General features: G+C 43.5%; 1 protein-coding gene across 1 annotated transcript in view; it reads left to right on the plus strand.

Moving 5' to 3' along the window:
• The window catches only part of ACADM (acyl-CoA dehydrogenase medium chain), a 214,251-nt gene that overhangs the window by 162,142 nt on the left and 29,782 nt on the right, over positions 1 to 22,327 (plus strand). The window contains exon 11 of the mRNA XM_086953883.1: positions 7,578 to 7,826. Within this exon, the coding sequence (XP_086810009.1) occupies positions 7,578 to 7,826 (249 nt within the window). The remainder of the gene's footprint in view (positions 1 to 7,577; positions 7,827 to 22,327) is intronic.

The following is a 22,327-nucleotide window of genomic DNA, read 5'->3' on the forward strand; positions in this document are numbered from 1 at the left end:
AAATATATTCCCCTTTGGGACTCCTTCCTTCTTCCCCGGCTAGTAAATGACGATATGGCCAAAATATGGAATAGAGCAGGTATAAGAACGGTCTTGGATCTATGCGAAAATTTTGTAGACCTTCAATTCTCTTACCTACAGAAGAGATATAATATTCCCAATAGCCACCAATTAAAATGTCATCAAATTACAGCGATCATGAATGCTAAAATCCCTAAGATTTCAATGAAACAATTCCTATTCTAGATATTTTGACAATTAAAACAGTAAAAATAGGGAAAATATATGATTTACTTCTAGAAAAAAATAAATGATGATATAGAACATACTGAAAGATCATGGGCTACTAGGCTTAATGATCCAAATGTAGATATTGATTATAGTTTGTTATTATTATCTAAGATAATTATGTCTTCAAATTTAAAAGCTCAGTCATATAAAACGATTTTCAATTTATATTTTACCCCAGCAAAATTATTTAAATGGGGTAAAAGATCGGATGATCTCTGTCCAAGATGCACACAGGGCCCAGCAGATCTAATTCATATGTTTTATGGATGCCGGATGTTAACCCCACTTAAAAATGATTTGAATAAATTCTGGGAAGAATTATTTGGACATCAGCTCCCGGTGTCAGCTATGCTATACATGCTGGGCTACGATAATATACTTGGATTGAATAAAACACAGGAATCATGTTTATGTATTGGGGTAACTGTATATAAGATTTTATTAGTGGCTCGCTGGAAGGATGCAGACTCCCCAACTTTCCAAATGTGGCAGGCAAGGTTTTTGGCTATATATAATCACGAAACAGCAATCTATTCATCTAAAGGAACGCGATCTCGAATGCGGGGTCAGAAGATTTGGGAACCGGTTGAGAGATGGATGCACGGGGTTAAGGGTCGAACCGCTTGATTATGAGTTATACTGTTTAGTATTAAATATACTTAATCTAGCAAAGTATGCAGGTAAAACTATTATGTCTGAGCAGTGTTATATTGCCTTTTTTGATTTTCCTATGCTTCTAGTACTTTACTTTCCCGTCTCTGGAACTTGTATTTGTTTTCTGTTTTGTATATATTTTAAGCTGCTTATATGGATGATTATGTTATGACTGTGAATATGTGATGCTGCTCAATAAATACATTAAAAAAAAAAATAAGAAGGTTCTCATGAGAACCTTTTGCAAGCCTACTCTATTAACTGTTTAGTATCCCATCGGGTAATTATGAGCTGCTCTATGGAATGAAACATTTGAATCCTGGTATGTCCAGGTTAGATCACAAACTGTAAGCTGCAGTAAGCATTTTCTTTTCATTCATATGCTTGTTCATTATGAATAGGTGGCAAATAAAACCATTTAAATACAGTTGTCATATGGTGTGAGGAAAACAAATGGCACATTTCACAGAAAGGTCAGGCTCTACAGTTGAGTTATGTTAAGTCACTATTCATGAAAGGCATTTATTCTTTTAAAGGGATAGAGAAGAATAAAAGAATAGTGACGCCAAGGGTGTTTGAAAAGCAATAGAAATTAGAGCTTTCTGCAGAATTTAAGCAGCACTTTCACTTTTGCACATTTAATAAAAGCACAATTTCTAATGTTTACTTTATTATACATTTCTATGTTCACGTTTAAGCACGTTTCTATATTATGTGGTAAATATTTTGTAAACATTTTCAACTTCCTCACTAACACTAGTAAAGAGTAAACTATTTTTGACCTAAAGTAGGACATGTCGAGGAGTATGTCCACCCCCTGCAGCCAGATTCCACTGTCTGCTACATTTGAAAGAGAAGGTTAGGCCCTTCTGGATGCCCCCTGATTCTTCTTTGAGTCGACTTGTGTGCACTATGTTCTGATTTACTCCCACTCCCACAATTTATTCCAGCCTGAGATTTGTGGATCTTCTAGAAAGGGGTTGACTCAACAAATGTGTCTTGGTTGTAGTAGCCAATCCAGCCATTAGGGTCCACTGACTCCTTGAAAGTTCAGGAAAATGGAAGTAATCCAAGAGAGAATTTGCAATCTCGACCTATCCTATTAGTTTTATACCTTGACTGCTGAATCCTTTGGATACAAGGTTGAGAATAGGACTAGGTCAGAATCCAAACCCTGAACTGGCTGATCTCTGCTGAACTGGCCCCTTTGATCAGTAACCCCTCTCAATCAAATCCGGGGGCTTGGGTGATTGCCATTCTCTATCCCCAGAAGCTTCTCGGCTGAGCAGAATATATTCTGTGATGTAGAGGGGAGGAACGCCCTTAGTAATGCACTCAGTAATGTTCATATTTATTTCTTCCATTAGTGTTATTTTATGTTTTCTATGACATTGTGTGCATTAGGATTAGGTATGATTGGAGGGAGGGTTCAAGGGTGAATTTCTAGGTCCATTGAAACCATCGGGCATAAATAGCTTTGATAGTGATCTTGATAGAGTGGGTCTGGTCAATTGAAAATTGTCATCCAATTTCAGGTACAAAGATTTTGCCAAACAAAAGGTATGCCCAATTTAAACAGTGTTGTGGAAGGAATATGTAGACGCTGGTAGTGGTAGTGGTACATTCATGATGGCGAAAGCCAATCTGAAACCAACATGAAAGAAAGAATCATTGCTTCTGTGGACAATCCGAGATCCACAAATGCAGCAAGTCAACAGTGTAAACTCTAGGCAACATGTCCACTGGTTGCACCTGGTGCAGTGGGATCCTTACCCATTTTGGCCCACTGGAAGACTAATAGCTTTCAAATCTAACCCTTAAAGTGTGAACATTGATGAATGCAGCAAGAAAACAAAAAATAACCGTTGCATAGAAAACATCCCATAGGAAGAGCAACACACCGTCTGCTAACAGAAGTGAGAGAAAATAATATTTTTAAAGAAAACGAGTAAGGTCCCCTGAAGTCACTGTCTCGGTTAAGGAAGAACCTCCTGAATGTCCTGTTTAGTGATTTTTCCGCTAAGGTGTTTTTAGGTCTCGGCCTAGAGACGCGCGAAGCGCTTTCTCGGCAGAGAACTATTGTAATCATGTCAGCCGACAAAAGGAGACAGGAGCTGGGCACGCGCCCAGCAATCCTAATGGGAGAGGGAGCGACAAGTGCTGGCCACACGCGGATTCAGTCGCGCACACACTCACGGCGCCAGCGTCCCCGCTGCGCGGCGATCACTGCTCTCTTCCTGGCCTGCATCAAGAAGTTTCGCAACGCAGTGAGGGCACTGAGAGAGGTAGGTGCTTGTTCTTTTTGCCTTTTAGTGCTTTTATGTGCAGACTGTAGTAAGATTTGATTATTGCAAGAGTTTCCAAAATGATTTGCATGATTTGTTTCCATGTATTTGTTGTGTCGTTCTTAGCCGCAAATCAAAGACCTGTTTACAAGTTGCTTTCTGTCCTGAGATGCCAGCAGCAGTTTGTCTCCTACCAAGACGGAGGATGTTCTAGATTTTAACAGCAATCTTAAAATGTGTGACTGGTGCCTGCTGTTGAGAATAGAGAAATAAGCACTCCAATCCTCTCTTTCTTTCCTTTCCCTCCGTCTTTCTCTTGTTATTAATAATAAAAGTTTTAATTGAATGTTTTTAAGTACCTTAAGTCCAGCGAGTGAAGTCCGCGTGGTTGTACACGATGAGTCTATCAGTCGAACCGGGGACTCAAAGAGGGGGCCAAGCCCAGGCTCGGACCGGTGCTGACGGGCCTGGTCTTCTCCCGGGCGCGTTCAAAGCTGTGGGGACTCTCTCGCATTTTAATCTGCACTTTCGGACAGGGTTACGTTGGTGGCACTCTGCCTCCTGGGGGTTGTAGGCTGCTCCCGCTCTGCTCCTGAGATTCTCCCGTGCTGCGGGGGCACTGCCACCTATTAATCTGCCCCCCCAGGCGCAGTTCCTGTGGAGGTGCTCTGCCTCCTGAGGGTTGTAGATTGCCCCATTTGTTGCTGCTGAGATGCTATTTAAATGTGGATAATCACCTTGTTTTCATTTGTTTGAAATCCTTCGAACTGCGATTTAGCAAGTGCGCATGGTCGGTAATGTAAGTAAAACGTACAGCCCCCTTAAGCCTACGTTGGGAATTAAAAGACAGACTAAATTATAGTGAAGCGGCCTCCGAATACCTTATAATGGGTAACACTGCTAGGTAACGCTTCGAGGTCGGTCAACCTCGATCCAGATTCTAGTCTCGGCGGGGACACTCATCATCCTGTGATTCTTGGCAAATCACTTAACCCCCCCTAAAAAAAGTAATGAATGTTTCCGTCTGTTACGCAACTGGTGCCCATTTAAAGCACTTTGAAACCTTTAGGTCGAGTTTGCACGCAATCTAAAACTTAAAAAAAAAATGTCTGATTGGACTCACACTATAAACCCTACATCACAGCAGTATGCTAACCCAACTCTCCTTTCACGTTGTGAAGGAAAGAGGAGTGAAAGGTTGGGCGATGAGCCGCATGAATGAATGGTATCTTCCTTTTTCTAGTCTCTGCTAAAACCCTCCAGTGAGGATCTGTTTGTGGCACACCCACTAATGCACGCGTTGTGATGTTGCAGTTTGAGTTCGACTAAATCCAATTGTGTATTGACCTTGTGATCTCGGGCTGTGCCTTCAAGGAAACCACTACAGTAGACTTCAGGATGCCATTTTGAAGAAAAACGTGGTTTCGACCGGTACAGCCTGTTCAGTTTGGCAGTTGCTGAATGACCAGTAGAACGAAAAGGCCTGTTTCCTTAGAGCAGTGATGTATGGGGGACATATGAGCTATAAATTATCCTGTGGGATCGTTTTTTTCTGGTGCCATCGTTGGCACTCCCACTAACGTTGTCTTCACGGGTCTCAACCTTGTACAGTCTTCATTTGTTTTATCGTCCAAGCCCACACACTTTCCAAGTTTTCGAGTACATCCTTTATAACCATCCTATATATCTGTCAAATTCGTCCACCCCTTCTATAGTCTTTCACATACCCAATCTCACTGCCAGTCTTCCTTCATTTTCCCTGGCTCTACTTCCAAAACATGTGACTGTCTGTCTCTTGTTTCTCTCTACATTCTGATCTGTCTTTACCCCCTCAAACTCCTCTTCCTCCCTTCTGAAACCTCTCAAGCTACCTCTTGGGTCTCCCCAGACCCAGGGGTGTCACTATGATTTGGGGGGAGGGGGGTTCAGATTTCTTAACACTCACGCTGGAACATCTTGTTAAAGTACATTAAATGAGAAGCGAGACTTGAGGGGGGCTTTAAGGAGCAGTAGAAAAAAGGGAGGGGTGCCCGTTGTTAGGGGTACACAATATACTTGAAACATAAAAGCGGGACAATGTGTGTGTTTTTGTCAGTGGGAGCATGAAAAAGTCCCAGGTGAAATCAAACACTTACCATTACCACAGAATACATTTTTTTTGGGGGGGTGTAACAACCCAAACACCCCCCTTGGAGCTACACCCCTGTCCTTTCTCTGATCTTGTTCCTCTCTCTCCCCGCATTGTCTCTGCCACTCTGTTTCCTCCACCAGTCTAGGGCAACCCTTTGGCCATCTTTACCATGAGTCCCCACAACTTCTCCCCCTCCTAGTCCCATGGCTTTCCCTTTGGCTTCATCCCCGCGAGTCACCACGATCTTCCACACGTACAGCGGAGTATGCCCTGTAATGCCTCTTTGTCACCTGTCACTCATTGTAATTGGCACTTGTCTCTCTCCTTATCACATTTCTCACTCTGTCACCCTTACCCCACCCCCAACAATCATTGGTAACACCCTCTCTATTGTCTTCATTCACTGCTCCTTTTCCCTGCTCTCCTCCATTACTTCTCCTTATGTCTTGTCTCTCAAGGGAGGGACACACTGCTATCCTGCTCATTCTGTTAATTTGAGTGTATAGCAACGTCGAATGTATTCATGTCCTTCTTGGGATGCTTGCCCTTAGCTGCTTCTATCTTTTTTCATTCCACTCCCTGAAATGAAGTGTCTGCTGCCATCTTTGCCCATCCAACTCAATATCCCATCAACTTCTTGTCTGTCATTCGCAAATCCTTCCTTCCCTCTCTTCTTCCTATAAGCCCAGTTCCCTTTTCTGTTGCTTCTTTCTTCTCTGGTCTCTGGTTTTGCCTGTCCCCATGCCGTGGCCCTTTCAATTCATCTATTTTCCTTGTCCGTGTCACCTGTTGGCTCAGAAACCTCCAGTTTGCCATCACCTTTTTCTCTCCTCTCTCTTTTGTCACCTCTTGTGCAACATGTCGCACTGTCCACTCTTTCAGTTCCCAACTCGCCAGCCCGGCCCCCAAGCTTGCTCCAAGGGAGAACAAGCATTTGCAATGCAATAGGTCTCGCATTACTAAAAGTTTGAGCTATTGGCGTTGATAATAACATGGCCAATAGCTCAAACATTCAGTAAAGCGAGACATATTGAAATGCAAATGCTTATTTTTTTGTTTTGCAGTTTTATATAGCGCAAACTCGCCCCAAAGTTATCAAAGCGCTTGACATGAGCTCCAGTTGCAATGCTAATAGCTCAAACTTTAATATCCGAGACCTATTGCATTGCAAATGCTTGTTCTGATAGATTGTGCTCATTGGTATAGTTGACTTGCACCCTAGCTTGATCAAAAAACGAACTGCTTATGGATAGGAGGTCGTAATTAATTGTCTATAAATGAACACTTAGTAGGATGAAGAAAGAAACTCACTGCTGTGTGAATACCGTGTGTATAGTCCTCATCTTGCCTTAAAGCCTTGCTCCCTTACCTCAGAACCCTATTAGACTTACATCTGCCTGCTCCTACTTCTCTTTTTATATGTATCCATGAATGTTTCTATTATTTGCAAAGGCTCTCGCTGACTAATGCAGAAATACAAATATAAACCGGATTATAAACTTCGTCATGACTGTCACACTTTGGTGGCTTTTATGTTTTTTTTACAATCATAACATTTATTCAGCTGAGGTTTTTAGGTGAATTGCATTTTCTTTGAGCAAAGCACCACAGCTTCCCTTAAACAGAGTTTTTGACTGATTTTCTTTTTTTCTTTTTCTTTTTAGTTATATGTACATCTTACCCTGGCTCTTCCTCTATACCTCTGGTATTTTGCAATAACCAGTAATAACTTGCTTTATATTTGGTACCTTACACCACACTTGAATCTTTTCAAAATGCTTTGAGTAACTTGTTCTAATCCATTGGCACACTATTTACGATCTCATTAAGGATGTTACGAAGAGTTGGCTTATCTGGGATTCAAACATCTGGCCTCCAGATGTGAGAGGTGAGTGTTAACTCACTGATCAATCTTGCTTTCTGCTGTGCTTTGTTGCTTTCAAGTTGGCCACTTAGAGCTGAAACTAGCACTGGTGCCATGATTATCACAAGGACTATGTACCAAACCTCACTCTCCCTCCCAATCTGGACTGTTGGAATATTCTAGTTTATTGCTCCTACGTTATTGTTGATATTCCCTCTGTTTGTGAGCCACTTGTTTAGCGCATTTTATTGCAGTTCTTTAAGGCAAAATTCATTATGTTAACATATGTTTATGTGAAGAAATTATATTTAATTGTAAAGTAACTCAAAATGTGTTTTTATTTGTATCACAGCATCAAGTGGTGTCCTTTATGCTAGCAGAAATGGCGATGAAAGTAGAAATTGCTAGATTGGCGTATCAGAGGTCGGCTTGGGAGATTGATGCTGGACGACGGAATACATATTATGCATCTATTGCTAAGGCATATGCTGGAGACATTGCGAATCAGAATGCGGCTGACGCGGTTCAAATTTTTGGCGGCAATGGATTTAATAGTGACTATCCAGTAGAGAAGCTGATGAGGGATGCCAAAATTTACCAGGTAAATACATTGTGCAGTTGTTCTGTTAACTAGCTTTCAGATAGCTTGCGGTGACCGCTGATATGGCCCTTTGGATTGGTTTGTCTGCGTCGTCCACTTGGAGTTAGTTTACTGTAGGTCAAAGCATGATGTATGTGGTGTTTGATTGTCCAGAGTAGGGTTTCGATATGATTTCGTTTTGCCAGGCCGCTTGCATGTGATCTGCCCTTCATTTATGCAATGTACAGTTTGTGTTTGGCAAAGGGACCCATTACCCATGACCCATGACCCTCAGCTCTGTGGTAATTGTGTGAATGAGTGTTGTAGTTGCATGAAAGTACCGTTGTGTTTGCTGTCTTATGGAGTGATTTGTTGCCATTTGTGTTGAGGCATTCATTATTTTTTGGTGAGAAATGTTTACATTTCCCATTTGACCTTAAGGAAACCGAATCCTTTAGTATTTGCTATAAATCACTGTTATGGCAGTTTTCCCCAGCAGTCAAGATCATTAACTGAGGAGACACTATGCAACATCTTGGAGAGATGGATGCTGCCTAATCCTGTACACCTTCTCCAAAAGTATGGGATAAATTGGGGTGGCATTCAAAGGTGGTAGCATAAGGACCTTTTCAAACTATTGAAAATGTGGATTTTAATTCTTCCATGTTGGCTGAGATAGGATAGTTTTGAGCAGAGGGTCAGAGTCCCTGTCAATCATGCCTCAAACCATAGCCACAGTGGCACCCTGCAAATATCAAGTTGAAATAGAAGGGGTGTGCTTCCCATCACAGACTGCTCAGTCCTTCTTAAAAGTCTAAAGCTTTCTTCATAACCCAGATATCCCTGGCTGGGCAAGGTAAGGGAGTCTGTATCCTCCTATCCTACTGATGTTCCTTATCAGAAATGTTCAATTTTACTTATATGGTAGGGAATGAGATTGAGTAAAAGGACACACGCATTTTAACAATAAACATAAACAAGCACTACTAGAGTGAACAAGACTGTACATGCTTCTGTTGTCTTACCAGAACTCCAGCTGATCATGGAATAGATTAAAAGTATTTTTATCTCATTTTAGGACCCCTATTTCCGAGAGACTTAATTTGGGGCCTTGCAACTAGATGCTTCTAATTGTTCAGAAAATGGAGGTTTGGCAACAACTTCCAAAACCCAATTAACACACCAACACACCCTCCAACTCATACATTTCTTATCCTGCCATCCTTACGAAAGGCCTTTAATCAAATTATGATAGCCAAATATTTCCTGCCAAAGGTCAATTTTCCCAGAACCCTTCAAACAAATGGACTCTCCATAACCCAAACCAATGTTTATAGTCCGAACTCCTCCTCCCTCGCCCACTACGCACAGTCAAGTCAAAAGAAAGAAACCTGGGAGTCATTTAGGTTGCTAAGTATACCACCCTTCAGTCACAGATATGACCTGTAGTAAGGGTCTCATTTGAAAAAAAAAAACTACTCAAAAAAGAAAACACCTTCCCTTACATCACACTAGACAACCATGACATGGTGGGAGACCTACTTCTTAGCTCCAAATTAGACAATGGAAACGCCTGTCTCCTGATATACCAGATCAAAACACTATATGCAGCTCAAAATGCAGCTGGGCGCTTTATGCAAAGACTAAAAATCTATAGAAGCCAACTAAAAAAACCTCCTGGGGCTTCGTGCAGGAAAAAAATGCATTTGAAGTCATGACCTACATGTGTGTCGACACTGATTAACAGGGTTGATGCACAAGATATGGACTGTCTGAGTCTTTTTGTCGGACTTTCTGGGTCTTTGTAAGACTTAGTCAAAGGCTAGTGAACGCACCAGCACAAGAAAAGATTTCTGGTTAAAACCTCATGGGTTTTTAAAAAAATATGATCTTTACAGAAAGCAAAAAGTAATTAGTCAATTCAGAGTATGCATTAAAGTATAATTCTGCTACAAGACTAACATCATGCAAAAAGAACAATTGATGGACAGAATGCAGAACAATGTCATACATTCACCCCAGTACAGAGATCTGGGCCTATAGCTGTCGTATTGTTGCTCACAATGCCAATCCAGTTTGGGCCCAGTCATATGTAAATCAGTTTTGACCCTGCACCCAATGGGAACAGTCCAGCCAGAACTGCCAGGCCAGGTCCTCTCTGGACTGAAAACAAGCATTCTAGGACCGGTTTCGGGCTTTCAGCCCTCATCAGCCAGACTAACATCATGCTGGTTTTTTAAGTAAACCCAAGGAAAGCCTAAAAACCAATCTGTAAACAGACTGGGAATGTCTGGTTGTTCAGTTAGAAAGACATGGAAACATTGTAAGTATAAGTCCGCAAACAGGCTAGCTCAGAGTCTGCCTTATAAGGAATTCCAGAAAGAACTGCCAATTTTCCAAAGTAAGGCACCTTTTGTAGTGCTTCAGCGTACTAAAAGAAAGCAACAATATCTCAACTGGTATTATTCGACAGGACAGTTAGATACACATGTAGAATACATTACATGAAAAGAAAAGGAGACTCTCTGTGATTGTTTTATAGAAATGTGCACATGGCATTATATATTCGGATACAATTTACAATAAAGAGAAATACAGGTGTGACAGCACTGTAGGTAAAAAATTCAGTAAGCAACCCGAATTGGACTTGATTGTGTACGTGACACAAAGGGTGGCAACGCAAGTGACAATATGTGATCAGCTAGGAACGGTGCAAACTTGAGAAGATATGTACAGTGAATAGGGTGGTTCAAGTCAATAATTCACAATCTTATTACACAGTTTGTTACCAGTTTCTTTTGAACCACTAGCGGGGTGCACAATCAGTTGCCCTGACAGGTCGACGACGTTTCAATCCAATGACTTAGGATCATCTTCAGGACCGGGTTGGAGGGTTTAAACGGTGCTGGAAAAAATTTCAAAAGCTGCGGGAATGCCGTGTCCCAAAGGACATCGGCGCAATGGGTGTGTGGAAGGCACAGTCAATTTGGCGTGCTCTGAATCTGAACCGGCGTTAGGAATTGCTGAATGGCAGCCGTGTCTCTGAGGACAACGGCAGAGCGGTGGTAACTTGGAGACACAGAGAATAGTGTACGCCTCCGATCTGAGAAGTACGGAAGTATCCTGGTGAGGGACGGCGTGAGACTCTGCAAGACGCAGAGTCTCACGCCGTCCCTCACCAGGATACTTCTCACCGAGAGTCTCCTTTTTCTTTTCATGTAATGTATTTTATATGCGTATCTAACTGTCCTGTTGAATAATACCAGTTGAGATATTGTTGCTTTCTTACAGTACCTACCCAGAACTCAACGCGGTTTATGGGTCTTACTCCTGTTGTTTAATACAAAATCAGTGTACTAAAGCCACGCACGTTTTATGGGATGAAATTACATAACCGGGTTGAATTGGCAACGTTGGAAACACATAGACTAATCAATATTGTGGTGAACAAGATACTTTTAGAAATACCTACTTCTTGGTTCATTGGTTAGGCTATGCATAACTAGTTAAGGAAGCAAATAGTTATTTTATGTAAATCAGCAAAACAATTGGTTGTTAAACTAATTCATAACATACACAGAAGGTTAGCAGGAAACATTGGGAAGTTACAAAATAAACACCCTGCACACTGCTTCCTTGAGAGAGCACAAATATTACATTGCAGACATCACAGATCTGGCTTCTTTTTCGATTCTCGTGCAACAGATAATCACAAAAGCACAGAAAAGAGAGCGAGACTCACTCCCTCTATTCTGCAAGTATGAATAGCTGTCAGTGTAAGCGGACTGTGGCCTAATCATACTAACTGAAACATGTTTAAATTAGGCATTATTTCTAATTAGTAAAATGTTTGTGGAAGGCTGTGCTCTCAAACACCCTCCAGATTCAGACTTAAACTGCACCTTTTCAGTTACTTGCATACCCTTCTCCTTCCCTCTCAGCCAGAGCGCAGGAACTTTGCTTGCGATCCCTTCCCCACAGCCTTCTGCCAGGCTACACTGAGCACACCACTTAGCCCCCACAAGCCTTGAATATAACTACTGTATTGCAAAATCTCATTCACCTTGCTACTGATATAATTGCAACTGTGATTTCCTGATGCTTCCCCTAGGTTTGGACCTGTCATTATAGCCACAACACCCCAACCATTGAAGGTGACTTTCTGAAGAAGCAATTAGATTGTGCAGAGTGCTATAGAAGCCCAATGTCTCTGTCTCCTGTTGGATTTATACTATTAATCTGGTTCTCTCATAATTTGCATTAGGTTTTGACTATGGGGACAGGGATAAATACTAGCTCTCTGAACTTTATAATACATTTGGATACAAACTTCACCTTTCATCCATTTTGTCCACATTGGTTCAAATGGGAAGCAGTGTTGCTGCATTGGTAAGTGGAGACAAACACACATTTCTAAATCTGAATAGAAGTAAGTGAATAAGCGTAATCATTCAGTATTCACATGCTTGATTCTTTTCATTCGTCATGGTGGGAGTCGCACAGTATTTAAAACAAACAGTACTATGTAAGTTCACAGTAGAGAAAGTAATTGACATGGTTAACTAATTCACATTGTTTTAATAGACTCAAACTTCAGCCAATCAGAGGCAAGACCCTGAACCACTCTACCATGCACAGCTACCGTAACTCAGATTTCTAACCACACGTTGTTTGTGGGGGAGTCTTCCAGAGCTTTGCTCTGTTGTTTTAGTTTGTCAACTTTTGACCTTTGCCTTCTCTCAAGAAAGGGACCATTCTACTGCTCCAGCCTCTGAGGTACTATTTTCCTTCAGTATTTGGGCATCATGGCAGAGGGATCCAAGAAAAGACTTTTCTCAGAAGAGACCCATAAGGAATGTCCCTATTGTTTAAATCATCATCACAGACCCAACAACTGTAAACACTGTCAAACACTTTTTGCCAAAGCATCAAAAGGACAAGGAAGCCAGGCTGATCCTATGCCTCCAGAATAAAAAATCCAGGTCCAAGTAGCTCTCTATCTGAACGTGAGCGCAAAAATGTGGGCTCTACCTCCGGTTACAAAGATCTAAAAAGACATAAGGCTAGTGCAAAAACGTCCTAGTCTGTAAAATGGGGCACTAAAGACTCCTTTCCAGGTTCCTCTCATAAGAAATGTTCTGTCTTTTCTTCTGTGCCTGTCACTCCTCTCAAAAAAGTCATCGTAGACGAAAATAAGATCAGTAACGGATCCTTCTGTGGCGGCGTCAACGAGAACATCGGCGACAGTAGGGTCCCTTCCAGTAACAGCGTTGACAGTGACTTCAACAACGTCAACGATAACCGTTTCGTTGACGTAAGCCGTGACGATGACCACCCCATTGATGGCGTTTATACCAGTATCGGCGGACATAACCATAAGTAAGATCATACCCTTCATCGTTGACTCCTTTATCAACAAGCAAGTCAAAGAGGCGGAAAAAAAGCTGCGTTCTTGGCTCTAGACCAGTCGTCACTAAACAGTTTCCCAGTTGCCTCCATCTCGTCTCCTTGACACAGAGGAATAGGGAGATGAAGGACTTTTCGGTACAGCATACCGCCCATCACAACTGAGGGTAAAGGGCCAGGAGATGGAGGAGGAGAAAGACCTTAACATAGACACTTCCACCTACTAGAAAAGGTGACTACTCTTTTGCTACTCGCCAGCAGGCAGAGTCTCATCATTAAGGCTCATTTTTTTTTTTTATTTTTTTTTTTGGAAGACCTTTATTGACAAGAAGGTGAACATACAAGCATAAGCACAGCCCGAAGGCTCCAAAATACAATACAGGCCAATAAGGCTAGTCCATCAGGATCAAAGACAGGAGCATTGTGGTCTAATTTAAAATTTAAAGTCTGAAGGATAGTTGGCATCAGGATAGCAAAAACAAACCATCGGTTCCGAGTACGTGCAAACAGGATTGAACAGTATGCTATGCAGAATGTCACCAGAACCACTTATCGCCACAGTTAGAAATCGTCATGGAAAGGGCGCAGATTAGGAAGCAAAGCGAACCACAGTTGATACTCAAAACACAATGGTCCACCTCCAAATGGCTACGAATATATCCAGTCCGCAATGTTACACAGTGGACACCCTTCCAGATCACGCAAAACCCAATCCCACTAGAGAAATGATATAAGAGAAAGACAAGAAGGAAGAAAAGTAGGGCCATAGAGACAAAGAAACACAAAAAAAACACGTTGCACCCCAACCCCCCACCCTACATGCAGCGGAAGGCCACGGCCCCCCCCATAGGCATGCTTGGTACCCCAGAAAACCCACAAGAGGGAATGTAGAAAAAGACTCGGTCAAGAAATGGGCCATAGAACAGAAGGAGAAAATAACCCACCCCACCCGCACGTTGAAGAGGCTACGGCCCACCCCCCTACTAACGTGCCTATCACCCCAAGAGTCCCAATGAAAGGGAAAAAACCCGGGGGGAAAGTCATGGATACCAAATCCCACCCCCCCCCCCCACCTACACCTTCTGGCTCAGGCTCGAGTACAAAAGACCCATAAGTCACCAAACAGCAAAGGCGGCATAGCACAGATCAGAAAACGTCCACAGCACAGTTGCAACCCTGATATCCATCCTGCAAACCAAGAAAAAGAAGTTCACCCCTGGCCCGTCTTAACCCTGCCATCAATACGTGGACTCAAATATGCCGCAGCACAGTACAACCCCAAAAAGACAGAGTAGGCATGCGAACCAGTCAGATCCAACGGCCTGGGAAACTCCATCATCTGGGGACCAAGAGGACTGCAAGTCCAAAAGCAGAGGCGCTGCGGGAAGGCACCGGGCCAATCTTTCAAGCCACAACACCGTGCAAGCTACTTAAGGTGGGTGGGCAAAGGAGCAGCGTAGAAATGGCGATCCAGATGCTCGCCGTCGTCAGGCCCCAATGTCTCCTGCATACAGTCAATCCACTGTGTCACGTCCTCTACAATGGGCAGGTCCTCCCACGGACCCTTCTGTAGGCACGCAACAGGTACAGCCGGTGGGGAAACACTTGCGGCAGCCATCTCCCTCGGACCATCCAAGTCCCCAGCAATAGAGGAGGCTAACATGGCGTCCAGTTTACGCCCGAGTTTCCTGGACTCCCTTCCCCAGGCAAGGCGTAGGGAACCCAAAGCAACAATAAGATCTCGAACCGTGGGTTCCATAGCGCTCATCTAGCACAAACTCGCCTGCACTCAGTGAATTGTCTGCCCCATCCAGCGCCAGCAGCACACACAGTCGCATCCGATCACAAGGTGAGCTGTGGAAGTGGCAAACGGGTGGCCACAGCACAGAGCAAGCAGTTGCGACCGGCCAGTCTGCAGTGGCAGTAGAAAGCACTTCTGTCGAGGGCGACTGGTAGGGAGAGCATGTAGTGGCCACGCTGGGCTGCATAAGGCTCATCAACATCGGTAGTTCCGCCGGTAGCACATCATATTGCTGATCTCTATAGCGCTCGGACTCACAAAGGAAAGCAGGTCTGCGCCATGTCCACAAGTCCGTATAGAGTTGCACCCGGTCCAAAATGGCGCCCCTCCGCCCGTCCAACTGATACAAACAAGCAGCCCCAGGACAAAGGAAAAGTCTTACTGGCCGATGGTGGTAAACCTTCAAATGCGGCCGCTTCCTCGGCAGCGCTAATCCGGCACAGCCGCCCAAGCAGATGAAATGCCGCCCCTCGCGATTCCAAGCGTCGGGGGTCCCGACCCGTAGAGCACCGCCCTCTAGTGAACTCCGTCACCGGCCGCAGTCTCCGGCTCCTCGGACTGCAAACGAGCTCAGTCCCGGTCCGGGCGGAGAGGATCAGAAAGAAGGGTTGCCGAGCACCTCTAGACTTGGGAGTTGCATTAAATCGGTCCTCGCCTCTTCAGAAGTCGCAGCAGGTCGACCCCGAGCCTGTGCAGGCGGGGGAAAGCAGGATGTGTGAAGGATGTTTGCCGTGGCGAGCGGAGCTCACAAACTAGGCGGCCATCTCGCTTCGCGCTCGGCCACGCCCCCCATTAAGGCTCATTTCAAGAACACAGCCCTTATGAGGAACACTAGGTTGCAATGTAGGATACCATCTCGGTGCCTATTTCTTTGGTCACTGACTTGAGGCATATGCTTAATTGATTACCGTAAGCACTTCCCAGAAGCAAGTGTGCCATTACCACTCACTCCATGTCTCTGAGAGACACCCAACACAATACCCAAACCTAAAACTCCGGTACCTGTTCACACGCAAGAGCACATGTCAGTACCACGGCCTATCACCATCAGAGATAATAACATAGATAGCTATACTTATGAACAACATGAGTAGGGGGAACTATTTCAGGATCCAGCAGCATCAGATAAGGAATGGGATGTTTACATTGCTCCTTCGTCATCGTCCCCAGCAAGTTCTTCTCCAGAGGACATCAGAAGTTTTCATGAATTACTGCAACGTGCTTCCAAAGGTTTGACCTGCCTTTCGCAGTAAAACTAGACTGAATGCCTTTTGTATAATTTTAAATACTCTGCCAGAAAATTCATCCGCTCTATTACCCGTGTCAACCATATTTTGGAAGAAGGCCTTAAACTTATGAAGACCCCAGCATCTGTCACTGCAGTTATTCCCCAGCTGGACAAAAAATATATAGCTGCCTGTTTTATCAGTCATTCGTGACCAGATTCCGTGGTCCTGCAGGCTGCCCAGAAACTCTACAGAAATCCTTTGGCTCCCTGTTAAGTAGCGCCATATAAGGAAGGCAGGAGGCTAGATAACACCAGCAAATGTTTCACATCAAGGCAGCTGCATCCATCAGGGCTTCAAATGCGCTGGTCATTGTGGATCATTACGACCGTCAAATGTAGGTCAGTTCTGTCAGCTTTTTTGGCGTTCCTAGCGGGTGCCAAGAAAAAAAAGTCAAAGGACATCTTGCAAGAAGGGGCTAGAGGGTCGTCTGAAATTATAGACACTGCCATGGACATCTCCTCCAGCTCATTTAGGCATGTGTCAGGATTACACCGACGGCCGGGTCTGGCTGAAAGCGATCTCCTACCACCTGAAGTAGAATCCAAAGTTCTGGATTTGCCCTTCGATGGGGAGAATCTTTTCAGAAAACATGTGGACTACGCTCTGCAGGCCATCAAAGCTGATACAAATACTGTGTGATCCAGTCCTTTGGTAGAGGAAGAGGACAATATGGTCAAAGGCCTTCGTTTTAAGTCCTAACGATATCAGCCATATTCACAGCAGGGTTATCGCCCCCCCCCCAACCTCCCACACATAATACACTGGGCAGCAATCTTACAGGGACTGCACCACTTCTGGTTACTCAAGACAACCAACTCGAAGTTGGCCCCCAGCTTGGGGAAATCCCAAGACACTACTAGAAAACAGTGATAGTTTTCAGGCTCTTGTCACCTCGCCACCCCATGACGAACTATTGAGCCACTATCTGTCCACCTACTACGGTCAATGGGAGAGTATCTCTTCAGAAAAACGGTCACCATAGTCACACCCTGGAATTCGTTCAAAAGCCTCCCAGTCATCCTGCTCCCAAGAAAACGCATCAACATCTCACTCTCTTAAAGCAAGCGATATCTCTGCTTCTCTCAAAGGAGGCTATAGAAGATGGTCCTTTACAGCAGCGTGGCAAGGGTTTATATTCAAACCTTTTCCTCATCAGGAAAAAAGTCTAGTAACTGGAGACAGGTTATGGATCTAATGCAGCTCAACGGGTATATTAAGAAAACCTTTTAAAATGCAGTTTCTGCTAGCGATCCTATTGCTGGTCTACAAAGGAGATTTCATGATGTCTCTCGATCTTAGATGCGTATTTCCACATTCACATGAAACATAGGCGACTCCTGAATTAGAGATTGCAGGGTGCCACTATCAGTTCAGGGTTCTCCCGTTTGATCTATGATTGGCTCCCAGTGTCTTCACCAAGTGCATGGTACCAGTGGCTGCCTTCTTAAGATGATCCGGGCACTAGGTATTCCCATACGAGGATGACCGGTAGGTCAAGGGTCCCACATTCCCCTCTGCAAAAAGATCCACCTTGGCCCTGTCTGCAGCTCTTTCAGTCTCTCGGGCTGAAATTGAACATAGCAAATCACCCATGATACCATTCCAATAGCTGGTGTTTCTAGGTTCCATTCTGGACACCAGTCCCCAAAGCTTACCTGACCACAGAGAGAGTTAAAAAAATAACGGAGACGGCTACTTACCTTGCAAAAAGGAAGTCAACTTCAGTAAGAATGTTCAAGTCCATGTTGGGAGTGCTGTCTAAATGTATTCCATTAATACCAACGTGTCTGCACATAAGACCGCTGCAGAATAATTAGATGCTCAATGGATACATGTGCACAGTTCATGCGACAATATGATCGACATCATCCCTACGATGAAGCAAACTTTGCCATGATGGGTAAAATAAGTCAATATCTCTCCGGGTCTCTTTTGAGGTAGCACAACCATGCTTCATAATGACAACGGATGCTTTCATGGAAGGTTGGCGGCCTCATCTTCAGGAGCTTGAAATTCACAGAAAATGGTCTGTTCAAGATACACAGAACTAAAGGCTGCATTCCTGGCCTGCAATTGTTCCTACCCAGAATTCAAAATTCCTCTGTCCTGGTGAGAATGGAGAACACTACCAACTTGTTTTATCTTGCCAAACTCTGAGAATTTTGCCTCTCATCAAGAGCCCAGCAAATATGGAACTGGTTACCAGTGCACAGTATCTCTCTGGAAGTCCCAGGGATAGACAATCTCAGCCACAAATCGGAAATAAATCTGACACAGTTGTTTCAAATCTTCAAACAATGGGGTCTCTTTGCAACTCTGGGCAGCAAGAAATGCAACAAACTGTTCGCAAGCAGGTTCCCACAGAGAGGGTCTTTGGGAAATGCTTTTAATATACAATCACAGGAATGTTCGCGTATGCGTTTTCTTCCCTTTCTCTCATCTCCAGGGTGATTTGCAAAATGAAGTTGGAACCATGCCGTCTCATTCGCATATCCCCTGCATGGCCAAGACAATGTCAGTGCAGAGACCTTCTTATCCTGTGTTTTCACCCATACAGTTTCAACCAATGGAGGATTCATTTCCATGAACAGCAGTCATGTGTTGCATCCTCATAGTCTCTCAGTTTGTGGAAATGGCACCTCATGACCATGAGTTTGGATCGCTGAGTATCCCCGTGGAATGCAAGTCTATCCTAGAACAATCTCATGCTTTTTCCACTAATAAATCTCATGTGGCATAATAAAATATGGTTCGTTACTGGTGTCTTTAAAATAATACACATCCTTTTCGCCGGAACAGCTATTGCCATATCTCCTACACCTTGCATAGTCCGGATTGGCACACTCTTAAAATTGCATTTAGCTGCAATCTCAAGATTGTGGAGGAAAACAGGTGAAAGTTCTCTCTGGTCTACTAGACTAGTAAAAGCATCCATGATAGGCTTATTCAGGGCTCTTTCACCAGTAAAAACCCCCATTTGAACCAAGCTGATTTGAAATATGTCTCATAGAAAACAGCTTGTCTATTGGCCCTTACAAAAGCCAGAAGGGTCAGTGAAATTCAGGCATTTACAATCATGGAGCCTTTCTTACCATTCAGAGAGGATAAAGTGTTGTTAAGAGCAAATCCAAAGTTTATCCTGAATTTCCCGACATCTTTCACTTTATTGAACCGATGGTCTATCAGCATATTTCCAAAACCCTTCCTTCACTGCAGAAATGGCTCTCCATTCGCTGGATATCAAACGTTGCTTAAAATTCTATATTCACAGAACAAAATCGTTCATGAAATTGGATCAGCTGCGCTTCTCTTCTGCTCCACTCAGGAAGGGTTAAGCACTTTCAGGAAGCAGCATAGCCCGTTGGGTGTCCGCAGCAATTGCGTTTTGCCACAAAAAAGTAGGAAGCCCACTGTCTGCGAGTCACAGCACATTTAACCAGAAGAATTGCTAAATCCACGGCCTGGTTTGCTGGAGTCTTACTTCGAGATATTTGCAGAGCAGCAACGTGGTCGAATGCACATACATTTACCAGACATTGTTTGTATCCAGCATGGAAAGTGGATGCCGCTGTTAGGCAGGGAGTTTTACATCACATTTTTCAATAAAGTATATAGTGTTTTTCCCTTCTTTTTCTGCGTATCTTGTTATGTTGTATTTTTTGCTTGTATCATCCTTGTTTTTTCCAATATGTCTATCTGTTCCACTGGTTAATCTATGTATCTCTTTGAAGAGTCGTATCGACTAACCCACCAACAATTATTGTTTTCTTACTACTAGCTATTCTGATTCAAGTGTTTGAATCTATCAAAGATTCAATACTGGGGGAAAAACAAGTTACAAACCTGTACACTATGGTTCTCCAGTATTGATATCTTTCATAGATTCACATGCTAACCGCCAGCCTCCCTGTCTGGGCGCACTACTCTGATACCTCATTCATATACTCTTCACTTTCACACTTGGGCTCGATATCCAAGGTGTGGTGGCTCTGCAAGGTTAAAGTGGTTCAGGGTCTTACCTTTTGATTGGCTGAAGTTTGGGTCTATTAAAGGAATGTGAATTGGTTAACCATGTCAATTGCTTTCTCTATTCTGTTAATGTACTTGCATTAAATACTGTGGGACTCCCACCATAACGACAGGGAAGAGTCAAACTTGTGAATCTATTAAAGATATTAATACTGGAAAACAAGGGTATACAGGTAAGTACCATTTTTTTTCGGGTCAGTTAGCTTCTAAAACATATATGTGGTATTACTGTCGATTATACCAAGGCCTACTGAAAAACCGGTCACCCTATGATAACATGTGCTTTAGAATTCCATCAATTTATTCAAAAACAAAATTGATGCTTGTGAGAAAGTGCCCTTTCTGCGTAGTCGTCTCCATTTTTTGCTGAATATTTTTTGCTTGTTTTTAGACTATTGGGGCACTGCTGTACAGTGGCCAGTGTTGTGCTTGACCCCCTAAAACATGTAGACATTCACTAATCCCTAATTGGTGTATTATATCCTCCTATAAGACCGTAGTATATATATAGTGTTGAAACTGCACCTATGGCATGGAAGCTCAAATGTCACCTGTGTGCCATCCTTTAGTGTGACAAGGGAAACAGGACTTCAGGTCTACCGTTGTAGCCTGACTGCTGCAGTTTAGACATGCAGTGCGACCTGGTAAAATAGCCCTTTGTGACAAGTAAACACCTCGGTTTTAAATATTAGTAAGTCACCATTAGGTAGCCTTTGGAGCCCACAAGTTTGAGTGAATAGAATTTAAAGTAGGACATGTAAAGAACATTAACGTTAACATGTCCCTACAGTGACCTGGCCCAAAAAGCTATTTCCCCTGTGGCAGGGCTTGCTGTCCTGTGTAGAAAACCAGGGTGCAGACTAAAGTTCTTATACCGCTAGCTCTGGAATCCAGCTAGAAAAATGTGTTAAAAAATGGGTAAATCATTATTTGTAATAGTATTAACATTAGAATTTAATAGGGAAGTCAGCTTTGCTGGAAATATTAAGGAAAAGTACATTTGAGAAAGTTACCCTTTATTTCAGAAGACTAATTTGGCCCGGGACCAGGGTTCGATTCCCGACGCGGCAGGTTTCTGGACCAGGGTCAGCGGACTCGATAATTCTCTCGCCTCGGTGCCCACTCTGATCAGCAATCACACTCGGCAACTCTGGGCATTAGCTTGCCTCATCTTCACTAACGGCCCCACCAGACCGCCGGGGATGCCTGGTCTCACCCTGGAGATACCCATTAAGGGACCATCTCTCAGGGAAGCCAAGGAAGGGTTTCGCAGCGGTCGAAGCGCCTTGGGACCCTACGGGTAAGTAGTGCGCTATATAAATGCCTATACATTTGCTAGCCGGCCTACTCCCAGCCAGTGCTCAGCCTTGAATATGGTATCATAATAGACTGACCTAAATGGGCAGAGCTAATTCCTCTGAATTCAGTAGAATATGCAGGTTGAGGTGTGCCCCTCTTGTTGACACCCATTTCAAATCCTGCAGGTCATGTCTGTCTGAAGCACATGTAAAGATGTTGTATTCTTAAAGTGAGCAAACGGTAGAATAGGTCTGTCTGATTGCTGAAGAAAGCTGCTTTTGTCCTATCAGACAGATGTTGCTGGTTTGTTGTGGGTACAGTGCCTGATATAATCTGGATTTTAGTGTTGGATGTGGAAGGACACAATGATTATCATAGTACACCCACCCCTTAAAGTTCAATTTTAGTGTGTCAGATGTCTTTTGCCATTTTCTGACGCTTTGCATTTTGAGTATGTTTGCAGTAAATTAAAAAGGAACTACTGCAAAAGTAGGTAGGTCAGAGCCTGTGAATATTTACTCCATTGTTCATAGAGAAACCAGGAGTGTCTTTGGCCATACCAACACCCACAGGCTGTTGAACACTACAAAGCTGGACCCTCACCCAGCCTTCCTCACACCATTGTTGAACTTGCAAAAGGATACCTGGCAGACTGAACCTGCTGCATCTGGCATCTGTGACCTATGGGAAGGAACTGA

This window comes from Lissotriton vulgaris, chromosome 1_1 (assembly GCF_964263255.1).
Source record: "Lissotriton vulgaris chromosome 1_1, aLisVul1.2, whole genome shotgun sequence".
Taxonomy (NCBI): Eukaryota; Metazoa; Chordata; class Amphibia; order Caudata; family Salamandridae; genus Lissotriton; species Lissotriton vulgaris.